This window comes from Anabrus simplex, chromosome 2 (genome assembly GCF_040414725.1).
Source record: "Anabrus simplex isolate iqAnaSimp1 chromosome 2, ASM4041472v1, whole genome shotgun sequence".
NCBI lineage: Eukaryota > Metazoa > Arthropoda > Insecta > Orthoptera > Tettigoniidae > Anabrus > Anabrus simplex.
Genome location: NC_090266.1, coordinates 873,307,085 through 873,329,679, shown reverse-complemented (window position 1 = coordinate 873,329,679; position 22,595 = coordinate 873,307,085). Strand labels below are relative to the sequence as shown.

General features: G+C 39.7%; 1 protein-coding gene across 1 annotated transcript in view; it reads left to right on the top strand.

The window, feature by feature from the left end:
* Nucleotides 1-22,595, top strand: part of ImpE1 (Ecdysone-inducible gene E1) — a 202,999-nt gene that overhangs the window by 137,228 nt on the left and 43,176 nt on the right. The window contains exon 5 of the mRNA XM_067139507.2: nucleotides 1,599-1,789. Coding sequence (XP_066995608.2) covers nucleotides 1,599-1,789 — 191 coding nt within the window. The remainder of the gene's footprint in view (nucleotides 1-1,598; nucleotides 1,790-22,595) is intronic.

Genomic DNA, 22,595 nt, shown 5'->3' with positions numbered 1-22,595 from the left:
TTTTCCATTCAATGGGAAGAGAATGTGAAATCTACTCGTACATAATGAAATAAACATGCTGAGGCAAGAACTGAAAGCAAAGTTTCCATTCCATAAATAGTGCTTTTCGTCTGTCTCAAAATCTACGTTTTCATTTATTTTAAGACGATATACTGTATGTCAATGGCATTCCACTATTTCCAGTACACATTTATTGTAACGTATTTCTGGGTGTTCATTTACTTTTCCTTCGGTTTCACGTCGCAGCGATTATGATGGTGATGGCATAGGAAAGGTGAGGAAGTGACTTTGGGCTTAATTAATGGTGTGAAAATGGAAAACTATGGTAAACAATCTTCCGACAGTTGGGTGTGAGCCCACTATCTCCAGAATTCAAGCCTACAGCCATGCGACTCAAACCGCATGGCTAACTTGCTCTATTTCGTAGTCATAGCTTTGTTGGTAGAAATGCACAGTTAGTAGCGAGGGAGAATCATGAGTACTTGTCCAGGATGTTCAGCTGAGAAAAGAAAACAATACAAATAAGGGATTGGGGTACATGGGAAGCCCCACTGTTCGTATCAGATTAAAATTGACACCTTGTTGAACATAAACTGTTAATCCTTAATTGAGTTCTTTTTAAAACCACAGGGGAATTAACCTGTATATTTGAAATTCCCCTGTTGCAATGACTTTTGGATTGATATTATTACTTCTGTTATATAATGAAATATTTTTATGAACAAAATCTGAAAAAGGTTTATTGCAACCTTATGTTATACTTCTGCTCCAATTACTATTACTGATACTACTGTAATAATAATCAGAAGAAGCATAAGAAGAAGAAGCATACTCATAATAGAGTGTTCTATTTTATTAGCTTTCTCAAATCTGAGGAGCTTTAAAAAACATGAATTTATTGATAAAAAAATTTGTAATGTTCTACGTATGGAACAAAAACTGTCGGAAATCGTGGGACGTAAATGAAGCACAAGCGAGCGTACATAAAATTAGAAAACTATCTGAAAACCGAGAGAATTTGTCCCATTTGTTAGTTTCAAGAGGATTAAATCTCGGAGAGGAAATGAGAAAGGACATGCGTGGAATTTAGACAAAAAGTGAACTCGCAGATGTTTGCTTTGCTCAGTTAAGGAGAAACTCCTATTTGGAATTACCACTTACACATACAACGTGAGATGGAATAAGCTATCTCTCTTAGGTCTAGGATATCAAATTTAACAACACAAATGACACAACATGAACATTTCTACTTGATTGCTATGTCGTAAAATTCTGTTCTGTGTATATTCCTTCAGAGTGGCCGAAAGGAGGTCACTCAATCTTAACAAATAACTTGTTGAAATTCTCGCTGTGAGAAACGAAACAATTGTGGGAAATTTAATTTCGTAGTTCTATCAATTTGTTGTCTATCGAAGGTATTAGATAACTTGTCTACTAACATTGTTAGAAAATCTTTCACAGCCACGCCATGCCAGTCGCAGCTCTGTTCACATATACAGAATAACGACAGAAATAGGTATATATCAATGACTCCTTGGGTGTCTCTGTCCACTTGTCAACTTATACGTCTACTCCAATTACGCTTTTCATGTTTGTAGCTGAACCAGCCCGACTTCGAGGCGAGGAGAGCAGTGTGAGCCTTGGCTTGCCTTGCGTTGTTGATGCCCAGTGTCAAGCTGCAGATAACAATTCCAGATGTATCCAGGGACGCTGTGACTGTGCTCGGAGAGACAACTCTTCCAACGGATGCAGTGCACTCAATCGTGGCTGCCACTCGTCCACTTTCCAGGTATTCCATGTCTTTCTTCATATGAAACGTGAAATGTGAAAAATGTAAACATGTAACGATTCATCTCAAAAATAATTTCTTGCAAACGAGATATGAAGGAAATTATGTAGAAATAGTATGGAAGACGAATGAGGAGTATCGCTGCTAGGTTTATTGTGCCCACTGAACGAACTTTTTTTGATAGAAACGAAAGCCTGATTATAGTCAAACCAAGCAAATTATCACAAAGCAGGTAAAATAATTTTTTTCTACGTCACACATGTTTCCAGGAACCACAGAAAATGGAATCATTTCAGAATTGGATTTTACAAATATAGGAAAAGAAAATAATTCATACATAAACATGACACGATCCACGCCTCTTTTTCATAGGATAATTTACGCACTGAATGACTTAAATGATTAAACTTTATTGTAAATGAAGGAGACTAATGCTTTCATAAGAAATAATATATGCCTATATTATGGATAAAAACGCGCACAAAATGACATTTTTCTCATGTGCAACCCTGGTAAGAGTGGTTAGCTTTCGTTTATGGAGTTTCACATTCTGATCATCCCTCCCACTTTCTTCGATCGATCAATCAATCAATCAATCAATCAATCAATCAATCAATGATCTGCATTTAGGGCGGTCACCCAGGTGGTGTTCGTCTCTATTGGGACCGTGGCCATTGTCGCTAATGATATTCTCAGCATCATTAATGTGAGAAAGGAAATCTAAATTCCAGTTACTCTTCAGCTATCTCCAAGCCACCTGCAACTGATTTCAGTCTGTCCATTGTTGTCGTAAGCGAATGGCGCCTAATTTGGAGAGTATCCAACAAGATTGCAACGGATTCCCATTGTGTCCAACGTGAAAAACTACGTCCGTGGACATAGCAAAATTTTCCGTCCGTCATTACGGTGGGCAAGATACGATTTGAAACTACAGTCACCTTTAAAATCTTATTTTCATTAGTAAAGCACAGGGTATGGCAAAACTTGCTTTCGCAGCATTAAAGAGGACATTAAAAAGTACACAATGAACCGCATGATAGGCAATCTTGCCCATGGCTGGACATAATAAGGTATGAAATGATACTTGTTTGTTGATAGTTGGATTCAATCCCGTGACTATGATTTTGTCTTGATGGATTTCCCCTTTCATTTCATTAAAATAACTTTAAATTGTTAGACTACATTTTGGGCAAGAAGCACTGGTATCTGGAATGTTCCAGGTCATACTTGATCCAGCGTTTTACAAGCAGTTGTCTTCAATACATCTTCATTTGTGACACTCTTTTCTGGATGTATTATGAATTAACGCTCTGGCCGGATTGAGTGGCTCAGACTGCTGAGGTGCCTGCCTTCTGACTCTAACTCGGCAGGTTCGATCTTGGCTCACTCCAGTGGTATTTGAAGGTGCTCAAATACGTCAGCCTCGTGTCGGTAGTTTTACTAGCAAGTAAAAGAACTAGTGCGGGATAAAATTCCGACACATCGGATTCTCCGAAAACCGTACGAGTAGTTAGTGGGATGCAAAGGCAGTTACATTATTATTCTAACTCTTTTGTCTCAGAAGTATATACATTAATAATCTATTCGTATGATGAACTAGAGAATAGTCAAGGATAATATTAATCGCCAAGGAGTAATTTGGAATCTATAACCGATGACTTTATTACATAAAACAGAAAACTCAGGAACTGGTCTTGCGAAAAAGAAGAACATTGGCGGTATGCTGTCACTATTGTAATGGCCGCAGGATTTTGAGGGTTTCGTAGACTTACTTATTATTCGTTTCATTTCCATTATTCCTACATCATTCACTTGTCCCGTTTCAACTCTTCCTTTTGCACGTTTTTGCCGAATCGCAATCAATTTTTTTTCCATTGTTAAATGTTCTATTCTTTACAACTGACCACGTTTTGTTCATAAGGACAGCTAACCTCCAACTGAGTGAGCGAGTCAACACAGGGCCATCTTATAACAGAGTATGCGTGTGACGTCACATATTTAGCACAAATTTCGCCTTAATTTGAAGCGCTCTTTCATGAAAACTACGTCCCAGATTTTGCAACAGGTAGCTTCCTCTTTTGTAAGTCATTTGAGACATTAAAAATAATCGCAAGCTAAATATTCTCGGCGGTATACGGGTTCTACCCAAACACTAAATACCTCTTAAAATATTTCTTTCCATGTTCCCGTTGTCGAGGGACGGAAGTCTGCGTTAAAATAATTACACATTTATATACGTGCTAATGCTATAATTATGTAAAAAAAAAACTGCCGTAACGGACTGACGCAGTGAAGAAGATATCACTCTGAGGACGTTTTATTTGTCGTAGTGGAAACGTCCATGGTCTGTGATTAAATTGATCAGTGTGTATCAAAAGTCTGCTTGTAAACTGCTGTGTTATTGACGGATATGTGTACAAGTAGGATAGGCTGCAATCCAAAGAGACTTAAATGGTAATACAGTAGGTTTATTCCCATCATGATATGAAGGTCTTGTTGTATAAACATTGACTATTATACACCTAATTAGTGAGGGGAATTTAACTCTTGGTCATGAACCTACCACACGAGCATGACAGATTGCCTGTTATGAATCAAATTAGTTTTGTTTCCTACTTGCAAATTGTAAATAGTGGTTCAGTAGTCTTTTAAATTTAGTTTTATGGCGTAATTGGATATATATATAGACTTGCTAGTGATATAACGTCGCACTAACACATCGAAGGTTTTCAGATACGCAACTATGAGAAAGGACAAAGACGCGGAAGAAAGTGGACTTCGCCTTAATTAATGGTACAGCCCCAGCATTTGCCTGGTGTTAAAATGGGAAACTGCAGAAAACCATCTTCTGGGAGGCCGATGGCCGGATCCAAACCCACCACCTCCTATATGCAAAGATATCATTTAGAGCACAGATTTGAGGATATAAGAATTTTTGGCAGTCAGTTAATATATTAGTTCAACATTAACATGCCTATTAAAATCAGTTTTGTTGACTAAATTTGGTATGAAATTTTTCTTTTCGTATATATATATATATATATATATATATAGGCCTTCAGTTAATATCATAGAGAAAATATATTAATTAATAATAACTTATTTGTGTGCATGCACCTTATAACGTAGTAATACGTAGAAATGGGAGGCAGAAGACCATTTAAAAATTTTCTAGCATTGTAGGGTTCTTTAATCTACATGTACAGCGTATATTGAACCCATAATTCAACCTTGCAAAAAATTGCAACTACAAGCTTGACCTTTTTATTGCAAGCTCATCTCGCGTTCTGTGGCGTAACAACTCACATTGGGGAGCGAGCCACCAAACGTTCGAACGAAGTCGGAACATTTCGGCACACCTGGGGTAATTAAAAATAAAATTGTGGATAATAACCCTCATTGCGAGAGATTTCGGCATTGTCATTAACAAGGAAATAACTAAGCAAGAATTTTGGGAAATATCTGATTAAGCTTAAGTCCACAGGATGGAAATGTATTAAATTAGGCTTGGAGAGAAGTTGGTATACATGCTGGCAGAGTAGTGACACGTGTCAAGGACATACTTTAAAAGTACGCGGGAATTCTGCTGCGTGAAATAAATAAATTACGCCCATTAATGAAACAGGAAAAATCAGCAAACAACACCACCATGACTGGAAAATTGGGTGGAATCTCTGGGGTGAGTTTCGAAGAAATTTGTCCAGTGGTCATCAGTTGGAGTGATCGCACCACAGTAGATAACGCCAAGCAGAGCGTCCCTAGAAAAGGCTTAAATGCCCCTCCTCAACCAGGAGCGTCAATCGTAATTCTATGTTCCGAGAGTGTGAACCTACGTCAGGCAACATTAAGAAGAAGATATGAAGTGGGTGAAATAGACTTGTAAAATCTCTAAAACCAGTCAGCTATGAGGGATGAATATTTTACCAATTGGTAAATGGTGAACGAAGACAAAACTAGCTATTGAAACATTAATAATAATTAATAATTCCTGAACTTCTCATAGGGAGACCGCCGATTCATAGACAGCTTTTGTGACTTAGTGCGGACAATGTTATATTTTTTGATCGGTAAGGGAGGACGATAGTCTGGTGGAGATAAGCTTTGTCTCTCACGGTCAATCACACCTCTTAAACATCTGGATAGAAATGAGTTGGGAAGATACCGCAAAGTGCACTAGTTGAGTTCTCGACACGTTGCGGGGCGGTTTGATTGTTATATGTGTATAGTATAAATTTTGTTTAATGCGTGTTTCTTCAAGCCAAGTGTAAAATCTGTATCCATAAGGTAATATTTAAGTGAAGAATGTATCCTGCAATTATGCGAGGCTAAGTTTGAGGTGTCTGGCATAAAATGAAGCTGAGATAACTCCACGCCAAACGACTACAATTACAGGTCTGTCTAATTTAAATATTATGTTTTGTAGTTAGAGATGTAAATGCTTGTCCCTTTAAATTAATTAACTAATTAATTAAGTAATCATAACATCGCGTTGTATATGGGGCGTGTTTAATCAAGTATATTGCGTTGATGAGGAAGTGTCTTGTCATTCTAGTGTCGAGGCGAATTTTCTATTATTTATGTCAGCGCGCGAGTCTTTAAAATGTGTTTAAATTTCTTTAAAAAATAAAACGGAGTTAAATATTGCAACGAAAATCGATGAAATAATGTTCGGGCCGCTAAAAGCTACAATAATGATAACGATAAAATAACCGTTATGAGTGTGATAAAGTCAAATATCAAATTATCCAATAATAGTAATAATATTCACGTCAGGATAAAATTGAGATGATAAATTATGCGTTCAGCAGTTATAAGCGAGATTTGCGGCTTATATCGAAATCCAGTGAATTATGATCAAGTTGGCAGTTTTCGAAAAACTTAAACTTCGTGACACCGTGTATTTGTGATACAGAAAATCACGGTATGCTATTTTTCTCCTGAGCTTATCAAAAATTTCGAGAAGCTAATTGTGAGATCATTATAGAGTTGTTTGATCATGGGATCGCTTGTATTAAAAAGTTTCAAGTGTAAAGGAAATGGATTGTAATGGAAATGAAATATTATGAGAATAGTTAAGAAGGTGTTAAAGGCAGAGTAAGCCTGTATTTTATGAGTGATGTAGAATAAGCGGGATGCTGTGGATAAGAGGCCCTATATTTCGACGGAGATGAATTTTTTTGACATGCTATATAGGTTGAGATATTATATTTCCGAGACAGGCTGTGTAAGGTGAACGATGTCCTGTAGCAATCCAGAACGGTTGACGAATTTAAAGGTTGTCAAATCCAAGTGAGCGCGTTGTAACGCCTATTTTAAGTACAAGTTGATATTCTCCCATGTGTACCATTTTATGTAAAACCGTAGGTAACGGCAATTATGTTTATGTGATGGTTCTATTTGATACCAGCGAAGTTCATTTTGTGATAGCCAACCGCACGAACAAAATACATTCTGACGCACGGTTAAGATAATACTTACTTATTGTAAATTAAATTCCATGCTGTATCCTTACGAGACGAAATATCGCTGGCTAGAAACATTGCGGGTGTGAAAAATGAATTTCATTAGACTGGGAGTTTGGCTTACGTAGATCGATGGGAAGTTACTTCACTAGACAGTTCACGACGCTACATGTTTGGAATGTTGACATGGAAGGTCAGTTTGGAGCCTCATACTCGAGTTATACTGTGAATATCGTGATGGTAGTGATTACTGGTTTCAGTGATATTACGTAATATTAAACGAGAATTTAGTTTATTTTTATTTAGCGGACTTCACTGCATGTGTTGATATTGCATTGAGGAATAGATTAAACTATTCGGATGTTGTTTAAGTTCGATTTAACGCTTTTATTGTAGAAAATAGACACAGTAATATTTCCAGGTTCGGGTTCATTTTTTAGCGAATTTCACTTCATGTGTTACAGTTTGAACGAAGATCAGATCTAAACATCCGGACATTGTGTTAAAGTTTCGATTTCGCCTGGCAGTATGAATCATGTGTTCACACCATAACGTTGGCTCAACGATAGATTTAGGATGCCACGTGCATTATATAACTTTAGGATGAGTAGACACACTAACCTTGACTCAACTACATGATTAGGCCGTGGTCTGTACACAGTCAAGTCAGAGGTTAGGAATTTTTGCGAATCGACTTGAACGATGTTAGTGTTTGCAGTAGTGGATACGAATGTGAAAGGTGTTAGCAGGTACTATTTAGGCCATAATTCGGCGTAATTCTTACCAGCCAGAAGGTGTTCCCATAATAGCGTTGCACCAGTAGTGACACGAATGTAAGGGTTGTCGCACGTGGAAACCTACCTAATGGAGACTGATCCTTACTGCTTAGCCGCGCGTGTTCAAGTTCGATGAACTTTTGTTCATATTTATTTACTTTTCCTTACTTTAAGATTTATTGTTCAGATGTCCGGTATATTATGATAGTGCCGTGTGTTGACACCTACTTGATTTACGTTGGATTTACGTTACGAATGCGTTTTTGATTTGTCAGCTGTTGGTATATATTTTATTTTCATTTTTCGTTATTCACATTATTTATGTGAGACGTTGATCTACCGATCACTTGTAGTTTAGTTTAATGGGACAAGTGTAGGTAGACCGAATTGAATATTTTTGTAGTCGTAGTTATAGAAAAATTGGAAAGATTTCCTTTCGTGTGTTTTATTGTGGACTTATATTTTAACGAATTTAGCGACGTAATTGTTTCATAACCTGAAAGTTGGTTTAATAAGAACATTTTCAAATGATTTATCACTCTTCTTTAACTTCAGTGTTTGGCATTTCTTCTAAATACATAATGAATTATTGTTTTCCTGCATTTCGCAGTTTTGTTCCTTCAGGCGCTGAAACGTTAGATCACATCGTATCAAGTGTTGTTGGTTCCTTCTGAACATCTGGTTGGGGTGATGCATGTTTCAGCATCGGGATTCTTTTGTAACTTAAGGGTGTCATGAGACGACAATATATTTTGGAATTTTATTTTTGATTGTGACAATTGCTCTTAACTTGTAATGAACACCATGCTTTCTAGTAATATTTCGCAACCTATCCAAGGCAAATGATAGTCGATTTGGTTCGATTAAGGATGCATTCGGGGGTTGTTCCGATATCCGGTAGGATAGTAGATTGGTGGATAACCTTAATTAAATGTAAACTTGGCATTCTACTTGTTGAATGTTAGATTTTCCACAGATCGTGTAGATTATCTCTGAGTTATTGTTTGGGTCAATGGTGCCCGATTTTCAGGTTTTATTCTCGTTTTCTGGTTTTTGCTGTCCACGAATTTTACACTACGTTTTAATTCTCTGAAAGACAATAATTAATATTTGAATAAATCTTTACTACTCACCTTATGCATTGTGACTGCGTTAAAAATGTTGTGAACATTTTGAGTGACTTCCTTGCCAATTTAATAAATGTATTATCGTGATTTAAACTGAATAAATATTTCAGTAAGCACATTTTTGCTCCTTATTTGAAGTAGTTATGCTCTCCTCTGAACCTTATCGTTTGGTCGATGAAGTGACAGAAAAGAACTCGCTACGATCCCAAGATACAACGGTACGATATTGTTTTACGATGGAATGGTAAGTTCAAGGGTTCAATAAAAATTATATAATAAAAGACTATAAAATATATACCATGTACTGGAATTCAAGTATAATACCGACATTCATTTTCTATTTATTTTTGACAATTAACTAAAAGATTTATAAATAGAACAATAATTGAAGTAGGCCTTATATATTCATTGAGAATTCCACGCAAAATATTATAATTAGCAATTCAGTTCAATAATTATTACGTGGTGGAAGCGTTGGATTTTAAGGTTACAATGGAGAAACTAGATCTTTGTGCATTATTGTTCCACTATTTAATGTTTTATATAACATTTGGGGTGGACTGTTCATAATTAGAAGTGAATAATTTTAAGCTTAAGAGCACTGGAATAATAATAAATGTGACAACGATAGTAGAAGTAAAATAGGTCGTATTCTCGAGCGGAGAGATTTATATTACCAGTAATTTGTTAAACTCGACGAATAATGATGTACCTCTACTCTGTGCTTTGAATCATAGCTACTTGGGAGAAGAAATTGCAAAAAGTAAATCAGATATGCTCTGCAGAATTTGACTCTTTCATTACCGAAATCGATCATCCGAACTCCTCTAAAACTTATTTGAACTGTGAAATTAGTAATCTAATTCAATACTGTAAAATAGTCAACTACTAATAACACGAGAAGGAGTAAATGTAACAAAGCAAATCAAATACGAGACGTAGCTGGGCTGAAAATAAGCCATTGTTCACCATGTGTGGGTGACGTTGGCAGCATAGCCACTGTTACCATAGCAACGATCCGCCCACGCGCTGTGATATTCACTTGTTTCCCCGATCGCGATGACGATATTATGTCCTATATTTGGAAATTTGCACTGTAGCGTGTGGAGAGCAAAGGGTGGTTGACGGGGAAGGGAAGGGACGGAAGATCTCTCTCACTCTCTGCTGGGGGAGTGACACAACGGAATTTTCCCACCAGTGAACAGTAACAGTTATGTCCTACCTTCATGCTTTAGAAGGGGTGTCACCGACCGATATATGTACTGTATTTATTTACTAGGAGTATTTTAACATAGTAGGCCTACTTCATATACTATACCGTCGTTGCGCCTCGAAACACCGCTATGTGACAATGTTGTGGGGGAGAAATACCCACCTGCAGCACATGAATAACTTAGAAAGAAAATTCGTTGATTTAGTTCGAGCAACACTGAACCCTTGATGACAGAACAGCTCTAGTCAAAGTTCTAAGCTGAAATACTGTCACATAGTGGTATTTCTGGTATTTCTATGCCCAACGACGATATACTATCCTCTACTGGTGGCAGCGATACATTCATTCGTCTGTTAGTCATTATGTCTTTGCAACAAATCGTTTCAGAATGCTCCTATGTTAGTGGCTGTTTTTCTTCCTTTGTTGTCCCTGATTATTGAACTGCTATCCTGTGAGAAAGCTCGGTTTCTGTGGAACTACCGGCATTCCTTGGGCTTCAGTGGTGTTTATTAACAATACCTCTTTTCAATTCCTAGTGAAAAAAAAGACCAGCCTCTACCATTCTAAGTCAGATAGTACAGAAAACTTCCTCAACATTTCCTAAGTGCTAACACAGGACTTCTATTCATAATTCACTTCACCTGTTCATAATATCACCATTTCAAGAATCATTTAAAATCGTTTACGCAACGTACACAATTTTTTACGTATGTAAACTTAAGGGTGATTTGATAGGATCTCAGCATTTTTTTGTAGAACTAAACATATCATTCCACTTAAAAATGTTCGTTTTATTACAGATATTTTGTAGTGTTCGAAGTGATACATTTCTTGTTTCGACGGACCGAAAAACTTACAAGTTATATTCATGTGAGGGTACAGTAAACGAAATTGATAATTTCGTTAGGAGCACGGGATGTTCCTTATCATTAGTCCCGATGGTAGGTAAGGATGGTACAAGAAATTACTAAATAATAATAATAATAATAATAATAATAATAATAATAATAATAATAATAATAATAATAATAATAATAATAATAATAATAATAATAATAATAATAATAATAATAATAATGTTATTTGCTTTACGTCCCACTAACTACCTTTACGGTTTTCGGAGACGCCGAGTACCGGTAGTTGGTCCCGTAGGAGTTCTTTTACGTGTCATTAAGCGTACCGAAACGAAGCTGACGTATCTGAGCATCTTCAAATACCACCGGACTGAGCCAGGATCGAACCTGCCAATTTGGGGTCAGAAGACTAGCACCTCAAACGTCTGAGCCACTCAGCCCGGCATATTATTATTCAGCGTCGAGTTGAAATTCGAAATGAGGGCATGATAGGCGAGTGGCATCCCCGTAGTTCGGATTCCACTTAAAACTAGTGGTGCTGTAACTATGATCACTGCAGTGACAGTGACGTAATACTGATAGCTTGCTTCAAAATCTGAAGTTTTCCTCAAGGCAGAATTTAAGTGCTCCTTTGTAATATTTCTCACCTTGCTTCTTACTCATTTAGCTTCATGACGCTAAAATAACATCCTCTATCAAGGATCGAACTCAAAACACATGGTACCAGCTGTTGTTTACGTAGACAGTGCGTCACGTCCTCAGTTGTACCTCTGTCTCTGTCGTAAGAACTTAGTGTCCTGTCCAGGAAGTGTCTCCGTATCAATACTTGAATCATGTGCATAAAATTTTTCACTATTTCGTGCTCTGTCCGCAAGAAACCCGTTAGGATCATTGATCAGTCACGTCATACTGCATAATAAATTGCTCTTCATTCTGGCCTTTGGACTCTCTGAGTTGAAGGTCAACAAGCTGCTAGGATAAGCACGTAAAAAATATGTAATTACAAACGTCGTCAATAAAATTAGATAATTGTCTTCACCTGGGCCTCTGCATATATATCATGGATTATTTTGAAAGTGTTATCTCTATTGCTGTCTAGCCAGTCTGTGAAACATCTTTCTTGGTTAAAACGTCACTAGAAAATGATCCACTGTTCAACAATACATGACATGGCATATGAGACACAGATCTCGCCACTATTATGCTGACACAATTCAAAATATTTTACTGGAAAATCGGCAAAATATTGCTTGGCAAGGGAAGGAATCAGGTAAAATTCCTGACATACTGTAGGTTTACTGTGTATTTCTATTACTGTAGATTAATTTAATACCACAACATTAATAGGTTCATTCTAAACAAATTCTCAGTCAACCCAGCATTGTTCTCTAGTCATTTCTCCCTTGAAAATGGTACCTAACCATACAGTGACTCCCTGATTTTTGCGCATCCCATGCATGAATCGTGAATATCTCGGTACTAAAATTATGAGTTTTAAAACCTCTACATTTAATAAATAATAGCAAATGCTTGCAGTCTTCATATTAGTGTCTATTACACCTAATTTGCCTTTGAAGACCTTAACATATTGTTTTACGTCAATACAGTAACATCAGTTGTCCCCTCTAGAATTGCAATAAGAACATTTTCTAGCCACAACGGGTTATAATCTGCTACCAGTTTTTTATATGCACCAGGCTTCATGACATACCAGCACTGAAGTGTCCTTCAGATTACCCTTCACTCTTTCTTCTACGCTTCTTCCATGGCTGTTAGAATATGTCAAGACTTGAGGATACGCTGAAGTTAGGTACCGAGCGAGTTGGCCGTGAGGTTAGGGATGCGAAGCTGTGAGCTTGCATCCTGGAGATAGTGGGTTCGCTCCCCCATGAAGATAGCTTTCCGTGGTTTGCCATTTTCACACCAGAAAAATGCTGCGGCTGTAACTTAATTAAGGTCAAGGCGATTCCTTCCCAGTCCTAGACCTTTCCTATCCCATCGTCACCATATGTGTCAGACCGACTCAAAACAAGTTGTTGAAGTTAGGCCTGTCGTCATCATTGTCTTCTTCCCTGAAGCAAACGCTATCGATGTGGAAGGTTACCAGTTTAGATGTATCTTCTCACTACTGTTGTAAACCTAACGCACAAAATTTATTTCCAGTTTCAATGAATGTCGACGTGGTAGTGAGTGATATTAGGCCTAATATGTCTTTGCTTCGTCCATCTCTTAGAATCTTTCTCACCGGGCGAGTTGGCCGTGCGCGTAGAGGCGCGCGGCTATGAGCTTGCATCCGGGAGATCGTGGGTTCGAGCCCCACTGTCGGCAGCCCTGAAGATGGTTTTCCGTGGTTTCCCATTTTCACACCAGGCAAATGCTGGGGCTGTACCTTAATTAAGGCCACGGCCGCTTCCTTCCAACTCCTAGGTCTTTCCTATCCCATCGTCGCCATAAGACCTATCTGTGTCGGTGCGACGTAAAGCAAATAGCAAAAAAGAATCTTTCTCGCCTTTAATGTTTTTTAAATGCTTGATTCTCTCTTTCAGCCAGTCATTCTACTTTCTGAGACAGAAAAAACATCCTTGTAAAGCTGCCAGGAATTTTATAATAGTCCGGTAAGTCTAATTACATTCGTAGCCCTTCTCCGCTGAAAATGTTTCCATTTGTTACTGAGACGTTAAACAACCAGTCCAGCTCTTAATTACGCCAACTTCTTCGCATCGCGACAAAGCGACTCTGTACGGTACCTTTAATGTTCACTTGTCCGGCTCCATGGCTAAATGGTTAGCGTGCGTGCCTTTGGTCACAGGGGTCCCGGGTTCGATTCCCGGCAGGGCCGGGAACTTTAACCTTAATTGGTTAATTTCGCTGGCACGGGGGCTGGGTGTATGTGTCATTATCATTTCATCCTCATCACGACGCACAGGTCGCCTACGGGAGTCAAATCAAAAGACCTGCATCTGACGAGCCGAACTTTTCTTTGGATACTCCCGGCACTAAAACCCATACGCCACTTCATTTTTTTAAAATGCTCAATTTATCCCGTACACTTCCACATCGGCAATGCTAGCCTTGGACGCAGCGTTTAACATCTTCGGTGACTTAGTTCGTGTGAAGACCGTTTCTTACTTAACATGTGTAGATGTAGTTTTTTAAAATACATTAGGCTTTACGTCGCACCGACACAGATAGGTCTTATGACGACGACGGGATAGGAAAGGCCTAGGAGTGGGAAAGAAGCGGCCGTGGCCTGAATTAAGGTTCAGCCCCAGCATTTAACTTCAGGGCTGCCGACAGTGGGGTTCGAACCCACTATCTCCCGGATGCAAGCTCACAGCTGCGCGGCCCTAACCGCACTGCCAACGTGCCCGGTGTACGTATAAGTATATCTCTAAGTAACTTGGATTACGATTGGAAGGAGTCGATCTATCAAAGAATTACATAAACTACATAATTTAAAACTGTGATATTATCTCAGTCAAATATAATGGTTCACCAGCCAGGACCGGTACTGAACCCATGACGGAAGGGTGGAATCCATCTCATTCAGAGTTGTATTTGACATGACCAAAATTATGTTTAATACTTCATGCTCCAAATCGCCTACCTTTCTGACTAATAATAGTGGCGTGTGGCTTCCGAAGAGGCCTGGTGCAGGTCTTCCGAGTTGACGCTGTATCGGCGACCTGCATATCAATGATAATGGGACCGTACCTATGGTGAATTATAATGATGAAGACGGCACATACACCCAGACCGTGAGCCATCGGAATTAACTAATGAAGGTTAAAGTCCCCGACCCGACCGGAAATCGGATCCGGGGCCCCTGGACCAAAGACCAGCGCGTTAACCATTCAGCAATGAAGCCTGAAATCTTCCTTATTGTCTATTCAAACTTGAATCTACTAATGGACGATCATGAGAAAGTTAGTTAAGGGCTTAGTATGCTTACTTTCAAGATACTAGCGATTTCCTATGGTGAAAGATTTATGCAAAAATTAACTCCATTTTTGAAACAAATGACTTTACATTAAAGAAGTACTGATATGTGTATAAAAGTCACATCACAACGTCGTAAATTTCTCCTCGTAGCGTGGCGAGGCTAGAAATGGACACAAAATACAGTGAAAATATTAAATTACAAAATTTCAAACGATCGAAATACCAAAATCAATTTATGCCTTATCTGGGATTAACTTAATGAACTGTAGTGTAGTGGAAGGAAGTTCAGATCTTGGTAGTTTAAGTAAATGGTTATAAAAGTTCCTGAATCATGGTACTTTTGCAATATTTTCTGCGGGAATGATGAACACATAAATATTGGCAAACACTAAGGCGTCACTGATTCTTGAAGTGCTAACTGTGTTTGTCTGTTTCGCGGCTGAGATTTGTAAGATTCTGAGATTCTATATGCCAAATTTATTTTGTATAATTTATATAAGTGCTCAAATGTGTGGTTAAACCTACAATATGGATCGTTGATTACCAGTATTGCCAGTTCGGTGAACTAGCAAAAGTCGAGTCTGAGCAGTGCTAACACTGAACTGCGCAGCTAGAGTATGTCTCGCGCGCAAAAGTAAAATCTGGTTCAGTCCGTCCGGAACAAACCTCGGGACCATTTTTTGTGTGTGGAAATGAGAGCATATCGAATGCATAAGTGCTAGCGTTCCTTTTATCTTGACTGTAAGGGTCACATTTGTATCAAATTAAATATTGAGTATAAGAACTGTGATCAAGGCAGTGTTTTTCTTGTTTGATAGTACATACACTGACTGACAGAGCAAATGCAACACCAAGAAGGAGTGGTTCGAAAGGGATGAAAGTTGGGGAAAAAACAGAGACGGCACGGAAGAATAATTGATGTTTATTTCAAACCGATATGCAGGTTACACAATGCGCACGGCATCGACTCAGTAGGATGTAGGACCACCACGAGCGGCGATGCACGCAGAAACACGTCGAGGTACAGAGTCAATAAGAGTGCGGATGGTGTCCTGAGGGATGGTTCTCCATTCTCTGTCAACCATTTGCCACAGTTGGTCATCCGTACGAGGCTGGGGCAGAGTTTGCAAACGGCGTCCAATGAGATCCCACACGTGTTCCATTGGTGAGAGATCTGGAGAGTACGCTGGCCACGGAAGCATCTGTACACCTCGTAGAGCCTGTTGGGAGATGCGAGCAGTGTGTGGGCGGGCATTATCCTGCTGAAACAGAGCATTGGGCAGCCCCTGAGGGTACGGGAGTGCCACCGGCCGCAGCACATGCTGCACGTAGCGGTGGGCATTTAACGTGCCTTGAATACGCACTAGAGGTGACGTGGAATCATACCCAATAGCGCCCCAAACCATGATGCCGCGTTGTCTAGCGGTAGGGCGCTCCACAGTTACTGCCGGATTTGACCTTTCTCCACGCCGACGCCACACTCGACTGCGGTGACTATCACTGACAGAACAGAAGCGTGACTCATCGGAGAACACGACGTTCCGCCATTCCCTCATCCAAGTCGCTCTAGCCCGGCACCATGCCAGGCGTGCACGTCTATGCTGTGGAGTCAATGGTAGTCTTCTGAGCGGACGCCGGGAGTGCAGGCCTCCTTCAACCAATCGACGGGAAATTGTTCTGGTCGATATTGGAACAGCCAGGGTGTCTTGCACATGCTGAAGAATGGCGGTTGACGTGGCGTGCGGGGCTGCCACCGCTTGGCGGCGGATGCGCCGATCCTCGCGTGCTGACGTCACTCGGGCTGCGCCTGGACCCCTCGCACGTGCCACATGTCCCTGCGCCAACCATCTTCGCCACAGGCGCTGCACCGTGGACACATCCCTATGGGTATCGGCTGCGATTTGACGAAGCGACCAACCTGCCCTTCTCAGCCCGATCACCATAACCCTCGTAAAGTCGTCTGTCTGCTGGAAATGCCTCCGTTGACGGCGGCCTGGCATTCTTAGCTATACACGTGTCCTGTGGCACACGACAACACGTTCTACAATGACTGTCGGCTGAGAAATCACGGTACGAAGTGGGCCATTCGCCAACGCCGTGTCCCATTTATCGTTCGCTACGTGCGCAGCACAGCGGCGCATTTCACATCATGAGCATACCTCAGTGACGTCAGTCTACCCTGCAATTGGCATAAAGTTCTGACCACTCCTTCTTGGTGCTCGCATCTCCCAACAGGCTCTACGAGGTGTACAGATGCTTCCGTGGCCAGCGTACTCTCCGGATCTCTCACCAATGGAACACGTGTGGGATCTCATTGGACGCCGTTTGCAAACTCTGCCCCAGCCTCGTACGGACGACCAACTGTGGCAAATGGTTGACAGAGAATGGAGAACCATCCCTCAGGACACCATCCGCACTCTTATTGACTCTGTACCTCGACGTGTTTCTGCGTGCATCGCCGCTCGCGGTGGTCCTACATCCTACTGAGTCGATGCCGTGCGCATTGTGTAACCTGCATATCGGTTTGAAATAACCATCAATTATTCTTCCGTGCCGTCTCTGTTTTTTCCCCAACTTTCATCCCTTTCGAACCACTCCTTCTTGGTGTTGCATTGTCACTGTCAGTCAGTGTATGTGTATTATTCAACGGAGTAACTGCAAATGGTAGCTTGGTCCTCGCTTTTGTTTACCCACTGTTTTCTTTGTTGTTGCTGTTGTTGTTGTTGTAAATATGGAGTCTTCCAGCAATATTTTGTGAGTGTATTTTACGTATAATTTGGTGCGTTGACGAAGTGTTCGTGCACGGATGTTATTCAGAATATAGTTACTTATTTTTAGAATCACTGGAGTTATTGATGAACGAAGGTGCAGTTCCTACCTATTTAGTCTTTTTCAGAAGGTTAGGTAATGCCAGAAGCAAATGTACCAGCACGTAGCTTTATGTACACGCTCTGGGAGAGAAAGAATTATCACGGTGTATCAAAATTTGAGGGTGAACTCTGACGCCCATACTACGGACATTTCGATCAATTATTTTAATAATTTTATTCTAGTAATTTATTCAGTTATTTATTCATATATTTGGAATTAGATTACAATTTACACCCAAGCGTGAAGCGATTAGGTATTTATTTCATTCATATTTTATTATTTTTATCATATTGCTATGGTTAATAATTCTTATTCTAATTGCTATTCACATATATTACACTTGGTGGGTGTTTTCTATGCACGTTGTGTGTAAATTTGTGAAAAATACATGTAAGAAGAGAAGATTTAATATGATTGGTTAAATCCAGCAGAGTCGTCACGATGGTCACCTGGCAAATCTAGGAGGGATGTCCCCTCCTAAAATGGGAGGGTTGAACAAGAATACATTTTATTAATAGAATATTTAAGGCTGTTTCTGCCATTTTAGGCATATTTGAATACGTGTGGGCTAATGTAGCTAGTCTGCGTCAAGGGAGGTTTTCGTTTCATGTCACAGTAGAACGGTACGGCATCTCTGTTGGCTTAGGATCTGTGAATTAATAATCATGATAATAAGTTTCGGGTCAGCTCAATTTGAAGTTAAATTCAGGAGGTGGCTTGCTTCCTCAGTTCATGTTTGGAATATTAATGACTGATTTATTTATATCAGAAATACCTCATACATTTTCCTTTTGATGTTAATAATATCCATATTTTAATGGGTTATGGTTTAGGCCATTTAACTATTAGTTTACACAATTATCATGTGAATGGTTGTACTAGTGACTAAATACGTACAAAGGATGTAGGCATATACTGCAGGTAGTTAAAGGATAATAATAATAATAATAATAATAATAATAATAATAATAATAATAATAATAATAATAACACCTTCAGAGCCTTATAATACTTCCTGGAAACAGGTGGCGAGTGTCATAGACACGTGTGCAGTTTGTAGATAAGCCCAGAGTGGTGTGCATTGTAGCAATAGGGTGGAATTTTGTTTCTCTTGTGTTTCAAAGTGCAAAGAGATGCCACCGTCTGATAGAGAAGTGAGCTAAGTACAATTTAACATGTTTAGTGGAGCACTGATCGTGTTTGTTTTAATTTGGAATTATTTATACCATATTTGAGTACATTTCTGCTAAGGGATGACAGTAGTACTCCAAGTTAGGCGCAGGTTACTTGTGAGTCATCAACTCTCCCTTACGATAGAACCCTAATTCATGAGATGAGGTTTCGAACACGTCATATCTTCTGAAATGGGAAGTATTAAGGCTCCTTCCTTGGAGAGATCTCACTGGGATGATATTATAGTTCATTTTAATTGTTTCAGACCATTGTCTGCACGACATACCTATCTTATTACTGATCCAACGGTTTCCTTTCTTCCAATAGGAAAAGAAAAATTCCCTTACCCTTGGATGATAATGTGTACCAACTTATAAAGGAACCTTCACGGAGTACTTTTCGGATGATTTCGGTAACAGGGTTCTCGAGATGTTGAACCTGTTCCTTGTACTGAGCTCTTTAGTGGCTTTTCACACCCATCAGCCTTTTGCAAATATTTATATGCTGAATGAAAACCTGCCATTGAGCTTTGAAAATGTCAAGTCCTCTAAGACAGCGTGGTGCGCAAATCATTGCATCTGGGGCTTCAGTAAGTAATCCAATCATTTCTTTAACGGAACTCATTATAATTTTATCAATGTCGCCAAGAAATTTCATTGTCAGGTTTTTAAGAGGTGCACAGTGGAATGGATAGATTAGCTATAGCCAAATATATTGGTTGTGTGTATTTAGGTCCTGATCCAGAACGAGAAGTGGTGAACTAACCAGCTGGTTGAAATTCCCTGTGACCTGATCGATTACTGCAGCAGGATTAAATGTAATTTCGTCTTGATATGTTACCCAGCGTACCATATTGCTTCAGCCGGTCAAATGCACTCCATTGTATTCCCGTCCTGAGTTGTGAGAGAAGAGGTGATCAGCGGACCTTTACGCATCAATATGACCTTGGTATTTATTTGGAGTCTGTAAGATGTTCAGCTGCTGCTTTGTTCTTACACAGAAGCGCCGAATCATCGTATGCATAGCTATTAACATTACTTACGAGGAATTGACCCAGATACTTCTGGGATGGTTCTCGCTTGGTTCTATCAGCAGAGTAACTGAATATCAGTTGCCATTTTATCGAGCGACTCGTTTACTTGCCGTTCACAGTTATGAAACTGCAGAGAAAACAATCTTGTAGTTTGACGTGACTGTTGATATTGTGTTTTTAGCAACAGAACCTTCACCTTTACTTGGAATCTGAACTACAGGGGCACAACATTTTATTTACAAAATCCCGCATCCTTTCGTCGGGATTCGTAACGCAGCTGTCTTGGTATGGGGCTGGGGTTCTTTACCTAGTTCCGAGGGCTGGTTTGAGGTCCATTCAACCTAAGCGAGAACAATTGAGGAATTGTATGACGGTGTGATAGTGGCCCCCGATATAAAAAGCCTAGAATAACGGCTGAGAGGAATTGTCCTGACCACAAGTCACCTCGTTATCTCTAGGCCTCCTGGTTGAGCAGTGGTTGCATGGTAAGCCAAGGCCGATTATGGGGCCTCACTTCTTGAGACTAGAGAACAATATTGTAGGTTATTAGCCTACTCCACCTAAATCAACATAATAATGATTCATTGTTTTCTAGTTAATTTCTTAGGCATCATATTCGTGTGTTAAACCACTCGTGAGATTTATGCAAACAATATTTCATCCAGCCACTCCGGTAAAACTGGTTGGTAGCTTTGCTCATTATCGGGCTACAGTAAGGCACCTGCCAGACTCTACAGTAGATTCGTTTAACACCAAACTACGTATATTACAACATATGGAGCGGTAATATTAAATGGCACTCTATCATTGTGAGGTATGTTAATTTGATCATGACCATACTGAAGAAGAGTTAGTTATAGGCCTCTGAGGGACCGTTGTTGTAGTTTAATAAAGTGGTGACATGATGTATGATGTTTCTATTGGTGTATGTGCCTAAAATTAATTTGAGCTGGCTTCAGAAAGGAAGATGATGATGATGATAATAATAATAAGAAGAATAATAATAAGAATAATATCCAGTGAATTTTGTTGCATGGCTTGTACTGTTAATTTGCATTCTGGAGGTGATGGGTAGAACCGTACTTTCGGCGGCACTGAAGACAGTTTTCCAGGTATTCTCGTTTTTACATCAGGTAAATGAGCTGGACCTTGTTAAGATCACGGTTGCTTCGTTGCCTGTCATAGCCCTTTCCTACCCCATTGTCACCACAAAAGCTTGTCTAATTCGGTCCGACGTTAAGCCACTAGCAAACCACGTCACACCAACTTCTTTTAAGGTTTTACGCTGATATGCTGGAATTTCGTAGCGCAAGAGTTCTTTTATATGCCGGTGAATCTACCAACACGAGGTTGACGTATTTTGGCACCATCAAACACCACCGAACTGAGATGGGATTGAACCTGTCACCTTGGACTAAAAAGGCCAGTGCTTCTACCACCTGAGCCACTCACTCCAGTTTTAGTAAAGAAGAGGCTTTGGATTATATATATTATACACTGAGTACCATCGCAGCATTCACTTGGAACTGAGGTATGAAAACTATAGAAAACCACTTCTAAGATGGCCGAGGGAGAATCTATTAGCTAATTCCCTTCCCAGTTATGTTCGCAGGCCCTCAAACTAGAATTCCCCTTGTTCATTAATTGAAAATATTACTTGCTCTTACAATAAATCGTTAACTACCGGTCTCATCACTGTCTCTTGTATCAAACACCGACTCAATAACAGAGAAGAGAATCATTTCACAGTCACCTTCACTTACCCTCTTAATCTCCCGGAATGCGGATGATGAAGCATTCAGACCACTGCTCCACTTTCCCCTATCTGTCTTGAACTCCCAACACCTAACTGCTGAAGCTTACGAGCCACCAAATCACAGCTGTTACATTATTTGCGGTTCGTCTAGCCTTAAGATTTCATTCGGGAGATTGTAAATTCGGACCCAATCGTCGGCAGCCCTGAAGCTAGTTTTCTGTGTATTCCCACTTTACAAAAGGTAAATGCTTGAATTGTACCTTGATTAAGGCTACGGGCGCTACTCTCTCACTTCTAGTCCGTCCCTATCCCAACGTCGTTGAAAACCTGCATATTTTAGTGCTACGAGTAAAACTGATGGTATAAACCGTTGATCTTGACCCTAAGGGTCATATTTGTATCATATTAAATACTGAGTGTGAAGAAGCTGTGATCAAGGCAGTGTTTGTCACGATGTGTGTTTTCTCTGCAAGTTATATATAAAACTTTGTGAAAAAATTCCAAGGTTTGCATACCATTGCTGACAAAGGCTTTCTAAGGAGCTATACACTGCATCATATAACAGCGACTTTCAACAAAGTGTGTAGGAGCACCACATT